The following is a 20,270-nucleotide window of genomic DNA, read 5'->3' on the forward strand; positions in this document are numbered from 1 at the left end:
CTGCCAACGTCTTGGGACTAACCGTTTGAGTCGGGCGAATATTCGAACAGGCAGTGTGAATAAAGTGCATATTCCGCAACCGTAGCCCCTGCGAGCGAGTGTGAGTGAGTGAATGAGAGTATGAGTGCACGACTACGATTGCCTCTTATCTAACTACCCGCAAGATCTAATCGCCATCGGAGCAAGATAACAGGTGATAAAGTTTAAGACAAAAAACAAAAACTTTCTGTGCAATATTTGTGTAGACGACCCGTGCAGGCGACTTGATTATTTATGCAAATTGTGTGTTTACTCAATTAACGAAAGTTTTTGAGTGTATTTTGTGGTAAGTGGTGAGTCACTCACCCACTCACTCTTGGGCTGGAGCTACTCCGCCATGGGATCTTCAATATTGAACTCTGGGAAATATTTCGATCTGTTTTGTCTGCCATTTGACATTGGCCTTTTGCCTGTTTCTCTGCCATTCAAGCCCCAACAGTCATCACGTAGACGCATTGTAAAATTCTAATTCATAGGCTATACAAAACAGAGATAAATATTGACATACTCGTATATACATACATATGTATGTCGGTATGTATGTATATAATTATGGGTACATCAAATATTTCATATATCGCTTGCCAAACGAGTATCCAAGCCTGACCGTGACGTGATTGAGTTTTAGAAATAGTTTTTCGCACTCAAAGTCGAGCCATAGACTCGAATACATACTGTTCAGATGCATAAGCGAGTACATAAAATATTCCCCTACAATTAGCATTATTTTCCTAATCTATATGACAATTTTGTACATGAACATATAGAATGTTCTGCTTGGTTTGATTCGCTTCATCGTTCATCGTCCACAGTTCAAAGGCAGTTTTCAATGCAAAAATTTGGTTCGAAAAAGTTCATTTATCTTTCGGTCGAAGGCAACAAACTCGATGCGCAGAGTTCTGAGGGGAGAGTGGTCTAAAAATACCATAAATAGTTGTCATTAAAGGCAGAAGAAGCCCATAAATATTTCATTGTTCCTATGAAGACAGACTGCGGCGGAGGGGAGGACAGCAACTGGAAACTGCATCACAGCAGGCGGGGACAACAACTTGTCCATGGCCATAACAGCAGGCAAGATACGATATGGTGTTGTGTGGATATAGAGAGCCCAGAACCCAGTAAAGAGGCGGAGGAGTGGCGGTTGGGGGTCGGAGACCAGGCCAGTTCCAGAGGGTCCATGAACAAATGGCAGAATCAGCCCAGGCTTTGTGTCGCTTCCCGTCTTGTCGTGAATCGTTAAGAACCAAGAAAGATGCACTGGCATTGTGGCGCGACTCTTCAGATACCCTTGTGGGATATCAACGATCGTAGAACTAGTATACAGTGATACAGCAGTTGTGGCATATTATTATTCATCATACCCACTGCAAGGGTACAAAAACTGTCAATTATTAAACGAGTATACAATTTACAAGTCAGTTGCTCTTTTTCAGTCAGCTCCAAGGTCCAACTGAACCTTCGGTCTGTAAACGATCGTCACATAAGAGATTATTAGATCTTTTTTGCGCTTAGGTACCAATTTACGAGCCTCTGAGTCACTGCAATTGCACACAATTGCTGGTAATGGGAGGATGGAATAGTACTACACGAAATTTTATCATGGATTCTGGGAACACATTCGAATAGATCTTATTGGCAGACGTGTGCCACGGATTGGGTTAATTAGCGCCCCGGAAAGTTTATTTGCTTACGCATTACTCACTCGACTCGTTCGTTCATTCATTGAGAAATCGATTGGCGACGGGGGATACCAAAGCGCAGATTCATTCATAAATTTCTGAATAGGCGTTACTCGTTTGAAGGGGCGTGGCCACCACAACGACCACAACGGAAATTCAACAGATTCAAAGAGTCTTGAGTTTTACAGTTTACTTTAGCCAGCGGTGGGTGTCTCAAGGGGGAAACGCTAAACTTCAAGATAAACTGTCAATCGCCACTGTGGAGGCTTCTGCTGCCTCTGTTTGCTGGACCCGACCCGGCGACGTATGACACATGTTGATGATTCCAAGAAAACGCGTTACTCATTCCCCCCTCCCGCAGAGACAGAGCGGCAGGGAGCGGCTAAGGCTGAGGCTGAGGGCGAAGGGGGAGATCAACTTCGATTATTGGCAACAGGTTTACCGCCTCCCCCCAGCAACGGAATCCCCACACTCAGCTGTTAGCATAGCTCTGCGAACAGCGAACAGCGAACAGCTCTGCTCTGCCAAAGAGCTTTCCGCAGAGCTTCAAAAGCTCACCCGACCGATCGGGCGGAGCAGAGCAGAGCAGTCGTTGTCGTTGTCGTTGTCGTTGGCCCCCGCCGCTGGCCGAAGATCACTTGTTTTTTGCGCGGTGCCCAGAGCGGATGTGTTGTGTGTTTATCGGCGAGAGACCGAAACGAAGTTCGAGTTCAAGAATCCAACCAACGAATGTATTGAAAAGATTTGAAAATATTTTAAGGAACAAGATCGGAGACCGTACCGGAGTCGAAAAGTGAACCGTTACGCAGTTCAGTTTTGAGTTTTGAGTTTTGAGTTTTGATTTCGCGGAAATACAATAGCCGGAAAATGTCAGCGAGCAATTAGTGCAGTTTCTCGTCCAGATCCAGAGCCACAGTCAGACATAAAGAGACAAGAGTAGAGACAAAAGGATTGGCTGACTGGCGTAATAAATAATAAACAACGACACATCCAGAGCTGATGAAAACGCCCACAGTGGAATACGCAACAACAGCAACAGAAACAGAAACAACGACGACGACAGCAGCTACAAAAAGCAACAAAAAAGCTAATTAATTAATTTGTAAGTGTTGCAAGCAGCCAACAAAGGCAGCAACAATAGTTCAATGATCTGTGACTGCATCGAGTGCCGCCAGCAGAAACTACCATCCACAGACCCCACATCCACCCCACCACATCTCACACGCACTCAATTGAAAGGTCAAGACAAGAGACCAAGCTGATAAATCAGCCCATTCATCAGGCCTAATTCCCCAGTGCCCGGGCCCGGTCCCAGTCCCACTTTATGCACTCCACTTGGAAGTGAACTTGAATTCGATTCCGATTTGGATTTTAGTTTCGTAATGAGTCTTCTTGCACAATCGAAATATAGTTGGGCCCGGGCCATATCACTAAGGTCAAGTTCTGAACACCTCGGACACATATTTATTGATTTCGGCGTGTGGACGCGACTCATACACCAAAATAATTGTTAAATCACTTGGGCCGGAGCATAACTCCCAGCCAAGCCCAATCATATCTTATCGCCGAGCATATATGCATGTATGCACGGGCTCTTGTCGGCTGATAAGGTGAACAATGCCAAAAGGCTATATCAAGTGGAATTTATTGTCGGGTTGAGTAATTGTCGGTAATTCCAGGGTATTTTTCAATAGCCAAAGACGCCAGAGCGATCGATAGAGAGACATAGAGAGAGAGAGAGAAGCCCAAGAGTTGGACGAAACTGGTTAGAATCGAAATCTTTTTGCATCTAATTAGATTCCGAAACGACAACAACTTTGAGTCACTCATTTCTCGATGAAAGAATTTCGACTCGGCCAAAATTCAGAAGAATATTGAGAGGAACGAGAAACCGGTTAGCAGTTGGCCAAATCAAGCTTATCAGCCATTAAACGAACTCTTCTTTATGACCCAATTCAGGCGCATACACTCGCACATGCTCCACATGTCGTATACGTAACGATTCCGATAAAAGCGGAAGGGTGGGGAGGGGGAAGCCGCAGGCAGGGAAAACTTTCGAGCATAATGCAATTTCCCCCACTGAAGGCACTCGAATTTCGCTCATATTGATCTAACAAACAATGAAATGCGTTCATTGTTATGGCGACCCCACAGCCATAGCCCCAGCCCCAGCCCCAGCCACAGCCCCACCCTTCAACCCATCAGCGGAGTTAACCAAACGGAGCCAACCTTAAACTGTCAACCGGGCGACCTTCAACCCGAGCGAAACATTTGCCCAAAATGAAAATTGTTTATGGTATTGCTTTAACCAAAATTGTTACAATCAGATAAGTCAAGTTCACAGCAGAGAGAGTGAGAGCAATGGAGCAGATGCAAACACATCTATTATATATATTTATATGATCATTTGGGCAGATCACGCCGCTAATTGCAGAGTATAAAGAGAGAGTTTGCCATTGTGTTGGCCCAGCCAGCCCCCACAACAGCCAACCATCGCTGCCAGGGCAGACTTAACTTGTATATAGAAGTATACCAGCCATATATGTACATTCATACCTTGTTTGTAGACCCTAACCGTTGCCACTTGGCGTATACTTGATATCGCACTGACTTATCGCACTTTCCGCCCTGTCATTTGCGCTGATGTCACACGCAGCGTGCTGGTTCTCCCCCAAGGAGGAGGAGGTGAATGCCTGAGTCGGATCAGCATAGGTGTATGGCAAATCCCGCCGATCTCGGCCGGTAAACATCGTCATAAACATAACCGTTGTTGATAAAGCCCATTTGTCCGATTCTGTTGCCGACTGTCGCTGGCATTTGTCTCGTGGCCGTGACTGGGTCAACATCATCGTAGGGGAAAACTATTTTTACCAAATCAAATATCACATAATAAACCGAGCGGGCTCCTTTTACAGTTACGGCCGAGCTGGTATTTACCATAGGCGCTGTCTAAAATAAAATTCTAATTGGAGTCTAAACTTACACGAATCGTTTATTACGTCCAAGAGCCGCATGACCGCATGACTTTCTACATATATCTATCCTATCAACAGCAGCGACAGGACAGCTCAACGAATCCGTAATGCTCTTGCGGCTGAGATTAGGGAAGAGCCTCTGCAAATATTTGTGACGATAAGAAGTACACCTAATGGGGCCTGATGATGATGGTGTACTAAAGGTGGATTTCAGTTTGTTGTCCCCAACATAAAGACCATTATTCACATCGTAAAAGTGAGGGTGGAAATAATCATAAATACAACTACGAGTATAAACTAATTGGTGATAGAGTCTGTTGATCGGATGAGGTCTCTATACTATACAGATATCATCTGAATGTTCAGTTCCTCTATTCTCCTTTCGAGAGGGTATCTGGTTTTATTTTCTCCATGTCAAGAGCGTCATAAGTGGCCTGCCAGGGCTCGAGTAGAAATACTCAGGTTTTACTATTTTTTACTACGACTTTGAGTACTATAAAGAGCCTTCGTCTTCGTCTGCTCCCTCTACTATCCCCGGCCATGCGCTGCTTGCAACGCCGGCAACTTCCGTTTGTCGTTCCGCCTGCCACAGAGAATGTGTGCCACATTCAACCTGTTGGCACTTGGCAGGGGGAAATCTGCTGGCACGAGTTGGACACGACTTCCGTTCGCCCTTTTGCACTTGTACTTGGCCTGGTCTGCTCTGGCGAGGACCGGTGTGGACATGGGACTGTCTGTGCCTGGTGCTTTATTACTCTCCTTTGCTTTATGAAATATTAATTGACCTTTTCTCCACGTTCTCGTTTCCCATTGTTCCCCATTTTGCAGTGATATAAAGTTCAAAGTGCGCCCCCAGCACGAGTGCAAGTGGAACTTTTGTACATGTACACGACAATTAGAAGGAGAACTACAACTACCAACAGCGAAAGCAAAAGCAACAAAATGTCCAACTGCCAAAGTTCAGTGTTCATAGCCGTAGGCACCCTGCTCTCCATTTTGGCGGCAGTGCAGGCGGCTCCAGTATCCACCACCACACAGGCCGAGGTGAGTAAATAATTCATTAAATCCATAATTCCATAACTAGAAAATCCATTTCTGCTGAATAATTCCCATCAAATTGTTAAATTAAATCGAACGTTTTTCCAACTCATTTGCAATTCATATAAAGGAAAAAACGGTATATAATGCATTTATTTCCTCCTGGAAAACCATCAAATGGAAGGCATGCAATCCAGAAATAAAAAATTAAATGAAAAATGAAAACATAGGAAGGGCGCAAAGGGCGCCGAGCACAGCAAAAAATTGATCAGGAAAAATATATATACCCTGCCGAGTAATGAATCATTTTTTGTGATAAGAGACCAGGACAGAGGGGGCTGAGGTGGGGGTTTGTTGCACTTGTGAGGTGACAGTTAACTGCACGGGACACCCGCTTTGTCCGGCTCTCTCTCACACTCTTTCTGTATCTCTATAAAGCGTAGGCATATATATATTATTTTATATAATTTGCAACTTTACTTCCGATTTGCATGACAAACGTGCCAGGCGCTCAGAGCTCTGGCGAGCGTTGATTTTCGGGGTTGGCTGCATTCGGAAATTATACTTAATTTTACACTAAACTGAACAATACTCCATATATGCACATATACCTATATATATGTGATACGAACATATGTGATATATGGCTGTGTGTGACTGTGCAACAGGCTCACGCGCATCGCATGTCAACACAAATTTGTATTCCACTCACATGTTGGTCTGGCTGGGGGACTGGGACTGGGGACTGGGTCTGCCTCTGATTCTGGCTCTGACTCTGGCCTTAGCCTTTGTTGGTGGTTTTCAGAAAATGCATGCACATTGGCTAATTGCAGTCCGTTTATCGTTATCGTTATCGTTCGTGACATTGGTCTATGGAAAACGTGGACTTGTGCACCGCTGCACCTTCCCCCCAAGGGAAAATCTCACGCCCTTGACTGGGCCACACCGCCCCCGCCCCCGGACTAATCGATTCCAATGCATTCCGTTCAATTCAATGGGCGAATCCCTCTAGGGAGAGGCATTCCCAAGAAAACACTGCTATTGATTACGATTGGATTTCCACTCTGAACATTCAAACATGAATGAATGTCGAATGTGTTTCAGTTGAGGCAAACTCCACCCGAAACTCCTCTGCAAAGAATTGTAGGAACTGGGTATAGAATTCCCGCTCTCTTGGATCTTCTTCCCCCCAAAAAAAACTTGTTTTCCCAGCTAATTATTATAAATATTTATCTCCGCTTAATTGCTTGTCAAGAGTGCTGCTTACCCCCCCCTGAAAATTTCCATTTACAAATTCAGCAACGGCCAAAGCTGCGGCACGTCTGCACTTCGATCTATCTACCCGAAGCTAATCACGTTTGGTAGCCGCAGACTTGCATAAATTAATGGAGAATCGAAAGGCATTAACTAAACGAGGGGCGGGGGCGAAGGGACGGCTGGCATAAACACTTTTATAGGGGCACGAGCACCTGTAGTGAAACTTCCTGATTAGCCATTTACGTGTGTACCCAGCACCTCTCCCCAGATATCCAGCTATCCAGAGACGACTGCGAGTTCCCCTTCCCTGGAACCTTTGAAAATCGCTCAGAATCGATTTGATTCTGATTCTGAAACAGAAACAGTACTGAACATTCTGCACCAGCACGCATGAGCGCGTGCTTAACATTGTGTTTTATTTGAGTTCAGTCCAGTCCAGTGTTTTGCCTGGGCTTTACGTAACTCTCTGGTCAGCCAGTGAGCGATCTGGCTAATTGATATGTTGGGTGCGTTGCCAGTAACTTGGCTCGTTGTCGTTGGCCAGTCGCCCCAAAACCAGCTAAGGCGACAGTCCAGCCGCTGACGACTGACGTGCGGCTCCATTTGTGCCTCTGTGCCCCCCCCTCTCTCCCGTGGCCGCCCGCCTTTGTTCTCTTCCTCAAAGCTTTTTCTAATAAATCTCCAGGGGAATGCAAATCACAGAGACCACCGATGGGGAAGTCGTGATTCGCTGAATCTCCGCCAATTCTCTTGTTAGCGATTAATATTCCGCAAAGTGCAACAAATCATTGATTAGATCTGATCCGATCAGATCTAAACAGGGAATAGAGTTAGGCTCTACTGTTGCATATATGTATACGAGTGAAAAAGATTGAGTCACTTTCCTAGCGCTCTAGGGAGACGACGAAATGCCCTCCCCCCCAGCCAAAACCATCCACAAGTCCCGCCTCGCACATTATTCGTACTGTCAAGAGGTTAATTAACAATGAAGGAAATTGAAATGAGCGCGGGCCACAGACTCCAGATTCGTCATATGTATTCGGGCAACTCGGGCAAAACTCTACTCCCGGGCTAATTATAACTAAATCCAAGCCAAGGAGCTGGGGCTGTGGCTGGGGCTGGGGCAGGGGGAAGCTTCAGCGTGCGTCACCCCTGCCAAGCAGCCAGGCTAATTCGCACTTACCCACACTTCGGGACTCATTTCCCCCCGTTAGGCAAACGAATCGATAAACTCTACCGACAGCAAAGTTGGCTGGTATTTATGTACTTTTTGCCAAGTTTGATTGATTTGCCTATGAACAAAGTTGCGTGCGACCTTCGCGAGGTGCCGCCGCACAAAGGATAGCCAAACACGGTTGCAGCAACCTTGCCACACGGGCAAACAAATGATAGTTTTTGCTGCGCCAACATCCTTTTTCAGACAGGCACTCCTCTAAGGTCGTCGTCTATCGCTTGGCATTTCACGCGTCTCGCCATAAACAAAAAAAAAGTAACTGCCTCCATTACAGCCCAAACAGGAATCGGAATCCGGAATAGGAATAGGAATAGGAACACAGCAATGAAATCCTTTTTTTGCCAGACTTTTGCATAAAAACGACTCACCTTTTTTTTTGTTTTGGCCTGGCCGGTTATCTTCGCATCTTGACGCTTATTTATCGCCAAGTGAATTAGCCACAGGCCACAAAAAGTGGCTGAAAAAGTGTGGCAAGGGTGGTGGTAGCGAGGTGTATGTGTCAGAGACGGAGCCACCTTCGAGCGGTGTGTGTCGGTGGAAATGTCAAATATTTTATGGAAGGTTTCCCCTACTTTGCCTTTCCCATTCTCAGCCCAAGTAAATGTCATGGAAAACTTATACGGATTGATACTTGTAGATATTATCAGATATGTAGGGAAAATTCATTAGTTATTCAGTTATAATCACATGTTAAGTGGCGTTCAAGTATTCAGTCCCTGGACATCCATTAACGGATCGAATCCACCTCCCATCCACCATGGCTCCACGATAAATACAATATTTATGAATCAAAGTATAAACAATCCTTTCGTTGCGAGTTGTTTGCCATCGACAGCTACTTGACTTGGAAATTCTTTCAATTAAAATGATTTCTCGACTCACTCTAAGCCCCAACTAAAACAAATTGTAAATGTTATACAACTTAAAGCTGGATTTAAGCCTCGAGTTGGCCCAGTTTCTGTTTTCCTTTGATTTCGGTTTCTTTTTCCATCTGCTCAGTCTCCTCGTTATAGAGAGAGCCAAGCCAGTTGAGTGCGGTGCGTCAAAAAGAAATGCCATGCCGCCTGGCAGCCAAATGAGGCGCCTGCGCTTAGACTCCCCCCCGCCACCCGCCACCCGCCACCGCCCAATGGGGGCTGGCCAGGGGTCTGTTTAGTGGATAATGATGTAATCGTTAAGTAAAAAACAGTTAAAACAAGTTAAACGCGTTTGCTAGGCCGGGAATCAACTGCAATTGCTGTGGGAAAAAGGAAAAACCTCATCCATTGGCCTGTAATTGGCGGCGACACTTTCGCTTATGCACGTGGTTGCCCCACGCAAATATTTGTGCAACTAGGTCTAGGTTTATTTGTGGTGTGCGGGGGCACAGGGGGAAAGGTGAAAGGCGAAAGGCGAAAGTCAACGACCTGAATGACCCACATTCGGAACGTAAACTGGGCACGCACCCACCCCCCGAAAAACGGAAAGCGTGGGCCACCAAGAAATTTTCACTCGAACAAGCTATAATTTTCCCATCAATTTGTAGTCGTTCCTTGTATACTTGTATACACGACTCGTACACCGATTCTGTTTATAATTTATGCATGTCCTGGTCTTGTTTCTGACGGAAGTGTACAAGGCGGCGAAGACGCCCACAATCCCAGGGAAGAACTGTTCGAATCGAATCGAAAGTTCATTGACTCCCAGTAGCTACACATTCAGGGGCCATTCTCCAACCTCCTCCACTGTGTTCCACTCCCATTTGCCTTTCGAAATCGAATTAAGTTGCAAACTTTGCGCCAGCAAATTGTGTTAAATATTTGAAGGTTGTACTGCAGTTGTATTTGTGGCTTAAGTTTCATGCTTGGAGTCCTACTTCAGTGTAGCATACATTACAGAGCCAACACAGACACACACACACACACACACACAGCGCAGTTGCAAGCCCCCTTTGGGGCATTTCCTCCTGCAAGTTCAGCTCTCTGTCCAAGTAAACCAGGCAAGCAGGTCAAACCATACGACTATACTACTGAATAGACACACGGGTCAGGTATCCACAGCGACTGTGGATATACTCGTATGCAGAGTGTGATGGGGCGTGGTTGGAGCCGTTCTGTGTTGACATTTTGGCCAGCATTGAAATGCTTGTTATTATCCAAAGCAGCACAACAAATTTGTGTCAATGTCCAATAATAAATTGAAGTGCAATTTCAACGCCCTCTGAAACGTGACCCGCAACAGCTCGTGGCCCCAGGCCCCAGGCCCCAGGCCCCCCCCTTGGAAACCTGTGTAATTTTCAATGATTTGCATGGTCATGGAGCACACGATGCATCCCAGAACGGTGTCTCCCCCAGTGATCACATGCAACTGCACGTAAATCTCAATCGATATGCATGCGGATGCATCTAACGAGCTAATCGGCAGGTGCGGGGGTAGGGGGAACTGTATCGATGACTCCCAAAAAAAAATACCGTATAAAATCGGGCCATTTCCGTTCTATCCCCGACTTCCGCTTGCCCTGTGACGCACACACTGCGAATCCACAAAAACCTGTCCAGCCAGAGAGAGAGACAGAGAGAGCCAAAGAACAATGCGTCACGAAATGAGTCAATTTCTGACTGACAGATGGGAGGCATTGAGTGTCTTTTGTTTGTTGCCAAATGAAGTTATCTTATCGATGGACAGAGAGATAGTCGGTAGTGGAGGGGGGGTATTAAGGCCCGAAAGAGCTCTCGTTTGAGTCCAGAACAATGCCTTGCAATCGCCCTCCAGCTGGGTCGAGCTGTTTGCTCTATGACAAAAGGTGCATCGGAGTCACGCCACAGACATAACGCTTTTCCCCACAATGGAGAGCCGCACACAAGTTCTGTAATCAAGCGAAGCGTGCCTGCCCCGGAGGAAGGTGTTCAGCATTCTGTGGGCTCGCCACAGAAGTCAAGCGAATAATTATGTTAATTACATAAAGAGGCATTCCTAAGGTCATTGCGGGAGATGAGTCAATCCCAGCTCGAGTGCCAGTCCTAAATGTGTCAGTTTGCTCTGAGTTCTCGCATCGATTCACAAGCGGGATGGGACTTGCATTGCCTTCTCAGTTGAACCCTGCATTTGTTTACCACAGACCCAGGAAAGTTCGTTTACCTTTGGGCGAGACCCGGGCCCGGGGGCGGACTGTTGTCAGCTGATCAGTGGATTACCCACCCAGAAGACCACAAGATTATTGAGCGAGAGGTTCTGGCAGAGCACTGAGACCCGGCTATGCATACTTATGCGATAAACCCAATGTTTACTTCCTCGGAATGAATATACGCGTATAATTAAATTAACAGTCAGCTGGCATTATGCAAGATTCGGCAAATCATTATACAGTACATATGGCGGTGTCATTAAGAATGTGCGACACATAAACGGAATGGAGACCTGATCCACATGCCAAATTGTACACACAATGTTTTTCTCCGTTTTCTCCGTTTCGGTTCTCGATTCTGGCCGACAGACAGACCCCGTCCGTCTCCGTCGGACCGACTGCTTGTAACACAATTTGCCGTTGTAATTGGTCGGACAGCTACAGCGAATAAAATAAAATTAGACAAAACGTAATATGTATTATATAAAGAGATAACTGTTAAGATAACCTCGCATTGTTCTCCACGGTGTTCGGTGCACTTCCCTGATAGGCAAACAAGCGGCTGCTTTTTTAATACGATTTCTCAATGTTACAATTCTCAATTAGTCAGCCAGAGGTTGTAATTGAAACGCTTCCTTAATGCTGGATACTCGATGCTCGATGCTCGATGCTCCGACGGAGATCGATTAAGAAGTTTTCACACCTCCGCCAGTCACGTCGCAATGTAGTTTCCATATACGTTTCCATATACTCGATTGTCCGACCACTCCGCCCCTCCGCCCCTCCGCCCCACTGCCCCGCTCTATTCCGCTCTCCGTCTTATATAAATTATTAGCAAGTGTGGCAGTCATAAATTATGCAAGTCAGATAGAGCTGCGACAGAGTCAGAGGCACTGTCAGGACATGCCAGTGCCAAGGCAGAAATAGAAGCCGCAGCGGGATAATCGGATGGCCATAAATCAAGACGGCCGCCCTGGTGGGGCGCCGCAACCCATTGATCTTCACTTGCAGCCAGAGCTGTCAGCCAGCCCGTCATTCAACCGTTGTGTCCCCTTTTTTTCCTCCTTTCTTGCAGATGTATCTCTCCCAGTTCGGCTATCTGCCCGCCTCCGCCCGCAATCCTGCCAACAGTGGACTCCAGGACAAGTCAACATGGCTGAACGCCATCCAGGAGTTCCAGAACTTTGCCGGCCTCAACATTACCGGCGAGCTGGACGACGAGACCCTGAAGCTGATGTCCCTGCCCCGTTGCGGAGTGAGGGATCGCGTCGGCACGGGCGACAGTCGTTCGAAGCGCTATGCCCTGCAGGGCAGTCGCTGGCGGGTGAAGAACCTCACCTACAAGGTCTCCAAATACCCCAAGCGGTTGAAGCGCGTGGATGTCGATGCTGAGATTGGCCGCGCCTTTGCCGTTTGGTCCGAGGACACTGATCTGACCTTCACGAAGAAGACCACCGGCCCCGTGCACATCGAAATCAAGTGAGTGTCATACACAGATGTCCGTTTCAGACCGGTTTCTCAATGGATTCTCCACACAGGTTCGTAGAGAGCGAGCATGGCGATGGCGATGCCTTCGATGGACAGGGCGGCACCTTGGCCCACGCCTTCTTCCCCGTTTTCGGTGGCGATGCACACTTTGACGACGCAGAGCTGTGGACTATTGGCTCGCCCCGCGGCACCAATCTGTTCCAGGTGGCGGCTCACGAATTTGGACACTCCCTGGGCCTGTCGCACTCCGACCAGAGCTCGGCTCTGATGGCGCCCTTCTACCGCGGCTTCGAGCCTGTGTTCAGGCTGGACGACGACGACAAAGCGGCCATCCAGTCGCTGTATGGCAAGAAGACCAACCAGCTGAAGCCCACCAATACTTACCCGCCCAGCACGCAACGCCCCTCGTTTACGCCACCAAAGGTGCCGCTGGACGACAGCATCTGCAAGGACTCCAAGATCGATACGCTCTTCAACTCGGCCCAGGGCGAGACGTACGCCTTCAAGGGCGACAAGTACTACAAGCTGACCACGGACTCCGTGGAGGAGGGCTACCCCCAGCTCATCTCCAAGGGATGGCCGGGACTGCCGGGCAACATCGATGCCGCCTTCACGTACAAGAACGGAAAGACGTACTTCTTCAAGGGCACCCAGTACTGGCGCTACCAGGGACGACAGATGGACGGCGTCTATCCCAAGGAGATCAGCGAGGGATTCACCGGCATTCCCGATCATCTGGACGCGGCCATGGTCTGGGGAGGCAATGGCAAGATCTACTTCTTCAAGGGCAGCAAGTTCTGGCGCTTCGATCCCGCCAAGCGGCCGCCCGTCAAGGCCAGCTACCCCAAGCCCATCTCCAACTGGGAGGGGGTGCCCAACAACCTGGACGCGGCGCTCAAGTACACCAACGGCTATACGTACTTCTTCAAGGGCGACAAGTACTATCGATTCCACGATGCTCGCTTTGCGGTAAGCATACCATTCTCCGTCCCCTAGTGGATCTCATCATCTAATGATTTGCAACATTCCATCCATTCCGTACGCAGGTGGACACTGCCACGCCCGCCTTCCCCAGACCGACGGCACATTGGTGGTTCGGCTGCAAGAATACGCCCTCGTCCACAGGTAATATTGTCGAGGGCTCGGACTCTGAGTACGAACAGCACTCGATGGTATCGCATGCCGATGATGGTAATAGTGATTTTGATTTGGACGCAGGTGAGTGGGACCGACGCGGCGGTAGTTTTGTTTGAGCCTAAAAATCGATACAGAAATCGATATAGAAATCGATACAGAAATCAAGATTGAAATCCCAAACTCTGTAAAGTCAAAAAGATCTCATAGCAATCTTGTGTGAGTTGTTACTTAGCGTGAAGCAATTAAGGAGTCAAGAAATGATTATAAGGAATGACCGAATTACGTTTATAAATCCTATCTATATGGTATGTTTAATTAAGTTTATATCTATGCAGTGAAATTAGTCTATTACTCAAGTTGAATGTGTTTGTCTTTGTTGCCTATGGAAGAAATACATTTTAATTCTTATTGAAGATAAAAACAAAAAAACTAATTGTTAAACTGTCTGTGTCCAATGTCTTTCTCTCTCTCTCTCCCTATCTCTCAGAGTCTATATATATATCATGTATATATATGTATTCTTGTATAATTTATTATATATTTTTCTCTTATATTTTGTGGTGTTTTACTTTAGTTTTGTTTCGGTGTTCTCAAGCTGAACTTTCCCTCGAACTCTGTACATTTCTAACCAATTTTAACTAACATTAACTGACCTTCATTCAAACATTTTTAATTTTATTCGTTTTGGTAGTCGGTAATTAACAATTTTTTTAACCAAAAAACTAAAACTAACACCAAAAATGTATTATTAACATTGAAATTAATGTAATTTTTCCATTAACAAAACCTAACCAACTTTTGTCTGTCTTCTTTCGGTATTTGAATTTGAGTTTAAGCATACCATGTAAAAAAAAAGTTTTTAGACTAAGGAAAAGCCGGAAATAATCCCATATCTTGCTTACAGTTTGAAAACCCAAAGAAAAAACCAAGAACAAGAAAAAACAGCAGCTACAACAAACTACTGGTCAGTCGGTCTCACTAACCGGGATCCCAGATCAAAGCCACCAAAAAAACAGATAAAACCATCTCCCTAGCTTATAAGCCGCAACATTCAACGCCTCGCCAACGATCCTATCCTAGCATGTGCACCATACTATAACTAACTTGATTAATCTATAGAACCTATATATAGCAGCCTCGGTTACTAACACTCTTAACGCAAACACTTTAACAACACTATTCTGTTAAACACCACAATGGCCCCCACCCCTTACCAAACCACCTTCCTATCTATGGTCTAAGCGTATGTATTTAGTTCTGTAGCACTAAGTATTTATCTAGATATGGTACTATTAATTATTAATATTCTTTATCCACTCTGGCCCCAGACTAAAATCGTTATCCTGTAGTTTATGGTATTTTGCAACACTTTTTGCGTAAACCGAAATGAAGTGTAACTGTTTCCTTATTTTGGCACCCCACCGGCACAAAATTCAAAATGGCTACGGCTTGGTTGAAACCACCCCTCCAACCCCCCACCACCCCCGTTCCGCCTGTGATCAAATTAAACACTGCCCCCACACTTACACCCCCACAACACACACAGCCCCCTCTAATTGCATGAATCCACTGAATATGTACTTACTAAACACTAATCTAGAGCAAACAAAAGATTTACACCTGCATGAGACAATAGTGGGCCACATCGCATGTGGTCCACAATCAGAATCACAATCACCGTTATGACCCACAAAGCGAACGGCCATTTGTATTACTGCAGGCCACACGCTTAACACTGCATGCACGTGCCTGGCCCATAACCGTTGAATTTGCATTCGAAAAAAGCCGAATTTTTGAAATCTACTCGTATTTGTCATTGTCATGTTTGTCTGTATGTACATATACATATACATATACATATATTTCTTGCAGGCTTTAAGAGACGCGGATATAAAAACAAGAACCATTAACCACCAACAGCACACAGATATAACAACAACTGAACGAACCACAGATACAGATACAATTACAAATACAGATACAGATACACTCCCACACAGGCACATCACCGCAGAAGAATTACAAAGTGAATGTGCCGCCCCACTCTCTCTGACTCTCTCTGTCTCTCTGCTACTGCTTCTACTTCTTTTTCTGTTTCTGTTCCATCCTTTGTGTGCGTTTTTTTGTGTGTGTAGTTGTAGTCGCCATGCTGCTCCTCATGTTATTTTCCTTTTACGTACTCCTCTTACTCTCTTTCCAAACAAAACTGTACATTCATGCGTAGACATCAGCCTTTGATCGATTGATTGACCGAAGCAAAAAAAAGAAAACTGTTACGTAGTTGTATGAGCACATCCCTCCCCACCACATGCCATGCCCACAAAGCATACGCTTCAATTATGATATATGTACTTGTATATATTTTTGCTGAATTGTTTATTTATGCTATTCTTTACACTTTTCATTTCGTTATTTTTGGGGAAACCCACAAAACAAAAAAAAAAACAAAAAAATGATACATTTTTAATTCCTTGCGGTTCCTATGAAACCATATAAGTAGTGCCGCAAGTTACGAATCAGGGTGTGCTGCCCGGCTGGATGTGGAGCCTAACGAACAGGTTCTTCTAGAGGATCATACCATATCCTCGTGCTCAGCCCCTGCTCTGTCCATCGTCAATGTGTAGCCTGTCCAAGTGTGATTTGTCCAGCATTCAGCTGTACTGTACAGCGTACACCATTTGTACATCCATCGCTTGAGTGATCTCTGTCTGAACAAAACCGAACAAACAAACAAAAATAAACATACATATAAAACATGCCACGCCCAAGACCTGCGCCGCTGCCGAAACGCCAAGCCAAACCAAATAAATGAAACGAACTCAAATCCGTTTGCGCACAGAGTGAAGTGAAGAGTATGTTGTATCAATTATTATTTATTTTCCCCCCCTCCCCCATTAAGTTACTTAAGTTACATTTATTATCCTACTCCGTTTTCCTAAGTTGAGCTTCTACTTTCAAAATCGCACAAACTTCCCAGAAAAAATCCACCAAAAAAAAAAACAAACACCTAATCCAACAATATCTTTAGCTTAGATGTAAGTCCACTATGCAATGCACCTAAGAACGTTTAATTTTAGCCTATTTATTCGCTTAACTAACTTGAATTTGGAAATTGCCCCGTTTTTCATAGCAGTTGGCGATCACCAAAGCAACGACGAGCCCATCGGACCGGAAGTGGCCGAGCGTACGGGTTCCGGAGCCATGTCCGTTTCGCAGATGACTGGCAGCTCGGCAGTCAACACTGTGATCTCCACCATCCTGTTGTGCTTCATCTCCAAACTGATTGTTAGCTAAAAGAGCCAGGCAGAGCATTTTCCGAAACACTTAGGAACTTAGGAAAACTGAACTAACTGAAAGCCGAAACAACTCAAGTAAAATTTCTAAAATTTTACCGCACGTTGGACACCGAAAATGCTTGAAATTCAAATGCGTAACATCATATCGAATACAATGAGAGGAAATGCAAATCAAAATAGTCCCAACAAAAATTGAAATCAAACAGAATATCAATTGTAAATTGAGCGATCAGCATGTGAAACAGGTGCCTTATCAAATATCTTTGTTGTTGTGTAAATAAAATCAGCCTTAAATATAATAAAATAGTTGATAACATTCCGCATTCTAAACGACAAAAACCAATCAGGAGTCATGTCATAGCAGACGTTCTTATTGTATTCTACTGTTTTGGTAATGACAAATTGCGATATTAAACTTAACGAGCCATATGCCAGGAATTCGAGAGAAAACCAAACGTTAAAACATCAAATGAACGATTCGACCTATGTTAAATGTAATTTAGTTTAGATATAATTGTTAATGTCTGCACGTGGAACACGGAATACTAAGAAGCCCGAGCTTCAGTTCTTAAAGTTCTTAAAGCTGTGTAACAACATTACTGCAAACTATAGTATCAGTGTTTTAAGTTTTTGATTGAACAAAAAGTGACTTGAATTGACTTGACTTGACTTGACTGGACGACCCATATCATCATCGAGTACATTTGAATATTTTATAAGTGATATTTAAGCCAGTCCGTTAAGCGATATTTGTTCGGGTTTAATATTTAAAACCGAAATATTATTTAATTTACGTATTATTATGTGTAATAATTTTAAATGTACGCTGGAAATGAGAGTCAAACAAAAACGAAAAAAATTACAAATAAAACAAAAACTAATAAATAATAGTATATGTACAACACAATTGTTATTCACAATGGGTGAAATTGTTGCACAGCACGAAAAATTTGTAAGAGACCCGCACACCTAATGAAAAATTAGGTATCGATGTCGGTTTCCAACTGAGCGTAAAGCTCCTCCAGTCGTGCGTCCTTTTCCGGGGAGGCTTGGGTAGCCTTTGAAGATGTGGTCTTCTCGTCGGCCGGTTTTGGGCTTTTGGCGAGTCTGGCAAGACCTGAAAGCATCCGGCCAAGAAAAAATGATTCTAAGTAGGATAATAGGAGTGGCATAACAATATTAGGCTATAGGTCCGTTTCATTTTACTTTTGGTCTTTTTAGGATCATCATCCTGGCCAGGCTTGTCTATAGGTAACGTCGTAGGGCGAAAAGCAGGTTCGGGCTCTGCGGTGACCTCTGGTAGACCCAAATAGGCACACTCCGCTTTAATGTCTTGTATCAGGTGGACGGGAGTGGGACCCCTTGCATGCCTGCACATTTCCGGATATGAGCTAGGCTCCAGTTTTGGCGACAAATCTGCTGAAATTCAACACAACAGACACAAAAAGTAATCGTAATGGAACACAATGCATCTACACACAACCTGTCTACCTACCTGAAATATCTTGTCTGGCCTGCAAGCTCTTTATGATGGCACCATATTCAGCCATTTGTAGCTTCAGTTTTTGGATCTCCATCTCGTGCTCACTCATTTTGCTCTTGCGCTTGGCCTTTTCTTTGGTGGCACCGTTCGAATCAGAGCAGTTTCCATCGCTGTCGCTGATTGTGATTGACTCAACAGGTGGAGGGGAGATAACTTTGCAGTCGGCGTCAGCCGCATCGTCATCGTCAGTGGCCAGTGTGTTTATTGTGAGGTTCGATGGGTTTGGCTGCAATTTGAACTGGCCGGGTCGCTTTTTAATACGCCGAAAGCGAACAGTTAGTGTGCGATTGGACAGACAAGGACTCCTGGACAACTCCCTAAATGCCTCTCTGGCTAGTTCGGTTGTAGCATAGCGGACAAAGGCGTAGCGGGCACGCTTCTCCGTCCTGAGGACGCCAACATCCACTCGCATGGATCTCACAAAGAATCCCTTGATGGCTGATGTGGTCATGTGGAAGGGTATGTTAGACACATACAGACTGCAGGGGTCGATCAATTTTGCCTCCTCTTCAGCGGAAAATTCTTTGCGCTCTGCCACCAGAAAGCCGTTGCCAAATCGCACCTGATTGATCTCGCTTATTGTCGAGTCCACGTCCGCTCCTATCTTCAGGTGAACCATGCAGTAGCGCGGCTCCAATTGACTGGGAACACCTACATCTCTGATTGCCGGGGATAGTCCGGCCACCATGGCTGTGGATATTTCAGGGTCAGGAAAACGAATAAACAGTACAACAGAGGCGGTATCTTTGCAAGACTTCGAGCCCAACTCGCGCTCCAGCTCCAAACACTTGAGCGACTCCATTCGACGTACTCTTGCCATCTCCCGCCGCGACAGTTTGTTCCCGTGAATATCTGAGCCAACAAAATGCTTCATTACACGCAATAGAGCATACGTAAGATCTGTGACAGCGTACCTTTCTTCCATAGAGAATTCCTATCAAATTCCGAAAGCGAGCCTGTGTCGCAATCAGAATTGATAGTCTCTGCTTGCCAAGAGCCGGGCTGCGCTCCAACGGCGGTCTTCGGAGATACATGTGACTCCGGTAAGGAAACGGAGCAGTTGTCGGGGCTGCACGGCGGCAAATTTTGTGGATTCCCATCGCCCGGTATCTCGATGCCCTTATCCTGGCTGTTCTTCTTGGGTCGTTTGGAATCTGCTCCGATTCCAATTGCCGGGGGGCAGCGTTTCAAATCCATAACTTAAAGAAAACTGTATTTTTAAATAAATTTTGTCTCTTGATTTTTGTTTTGTTTATTTATCACAAAAAATGGGACTTATCGACCCTCAGAAATATACCAAAATATACCGTAAATACACTGACAAATTATTCAAGTTCCGTCATAGAAATTCCTCGTTTTTGATATTTCGTCGAATATATCTAGCTTGATAGTAGTTGTATTCGATTAATGAATGAATTAATTAGTTTCTACTTGACTGTCTTATTTTAAATACTTGCTTTTATTGAATCTTGTCTAAAAAA

The 20,270-nt window shown here is 45.3% G+C and overlaps 2 protein-coding genes across 11 annotated transcripts; one reads left to right on the forward strand and one right to left on the reverse strand.

The window, feature by feature from the left end:
• The first annotated feature begins 10 nt into the window (after nt 1-10).
• LOC6592953 (matrix metalloproteinase-14) lies at nt 11-18,045 on the forward strand. 8 transcript variants are annotated; one of them, XR_003408547.1, is made up of 7 exons: nt 11-193; nt 5,522-5,737; nt 12,401-12,804; nt 12,864-13,782; nt 13,860-13,938; nt 16,451-16,802; nt 17,084-17,151. XR_003408547.1 is itself a non-coding variant. In XM_002017660.2 (6 exons), the coding sequence occupies exons 2-6, from the start codon at nt 5,576-5,578 to the stop codon at nt 17,242-17,244; spliced, it is 1,821 nt and encodes a 606-aa protein (XP_002017696.2). In that variant the 5' UTR covers nt 11-193; nt 5,522-5,575; the 3' UTR covers nt 17,245-18,045. The 8 variants fall into 8 exon arrangements, 6 of the variants coding, with proteins under 6 accessions (XP_002017696.2, XP_026842762.1, XP_026842763.1 ...); XR_003408546.1 differs by having other exon boundaries at nt 17,081-17,147; XM_002017660.2 differs by lacking the exon at nt 16,451-16,802 and having other exon boundaries at nt 13,860-14,031; nt 17,081-18,045.
• An 82-nt stretch (nt 18,046-18,127) lies between these two features.
• LOC6592952 (protein painting of fourth) lies at nt 18,128-20,027 on the reverse strand. 3 transcript variants are annotated; one of them, XM_026986966.1, is made up of 4 exons: nt 19,704-20,027; nt 18,742-19,641; nt 18,453-18,662; nt 18,128-18,393 (listed from the first exon to the last, which is right to left on the reverse strand). In XM_026986966.1, the coding sequence occupies exons 1-4, from the start codon at nt 19,984-19,986 to the stop codon at nt 18,227-18,229; spliced, it is 1,560 nt and encodes a 519-aa protein (XP_026842767.1). In that variant the 5' UTR covers nt 19,987-20,027; the 3' UTR covers nt 18,128-18,226. The 3 variants fall into 3 exon arrangements, with proteins under 3 accessions (XP_026842767.1, XP_026842768.1, XP_026842766.1); XM_026986967.1 differs by having other exon boundaries at nt 18,128-18,363; nt 18,453-18,665; XM_026986965.1 differs by having other exon boundaries at nt 18,453-18,665.
• Nucleotides 20,028-20,270: the final 243 nt, after the last annotated feature.

The sequence above is a fragment of the Drosophila persimilis genome, unplaced genomic scaffold (assembly GCF_003286085.1).
Source record: "Drosophila persimilis strain 14011-0111.01,24,50 unplaced genomic scaffold, DperRS2 tig00000002-arrow-pilon, whole genome shotgun sequence".
Lineage (NCBI taxonomy): Eukaryota > Metazoa > Arthropoda > Insecta > Diptera > Drosophilidae > Drosophila > Drosophila persimilis.

Bases quoted from the DNA above. Each gene is read 5' to 3' on its own strand.
- LOC6592952 (XM_026986965.1), bottom strand. From the start codon at position 19,986: ATGGATTTGAAACGCTGCCCCCCGGCAATTGGAATCGGAGCAGATTCC. The intron at 19,642-19,703 runs GTACGCTGTCAC...TTGTTGGCTCAG, and splicing joins GAATTCTCTATGGAAGAAAG to ATATTCACGGGAACAAACTG. The intron at 18,666-18,741 runs GTAGGTAGACAG...GTTGAATTTCAG, and splicing joins GGCCAGACAAGATATTTCAG to CAGATTTGTCGCCAAAACTG.
- LOC6592953 (XM_002017660.2), top strand. From the start codon at position 5,576: ATGTACACGACAATTAGAAGGAGAACTACAACTACCAACAGCGAAAGC. The intron at 12,805-12,863 runs GTGAGTGTCATA...TTCTCCACACAG, and splicing joins CCCGTGCACATCGAAATCAA to GTTCGTAGAGAGCGAGCATG. The intron at 13,783-13,859 runs GTAAGCATACCA...TTCCGTACGCAG, and splicing joins TCCACGATGCTCGCTTTGCG to GTGGACACTGCCACGCCCGC.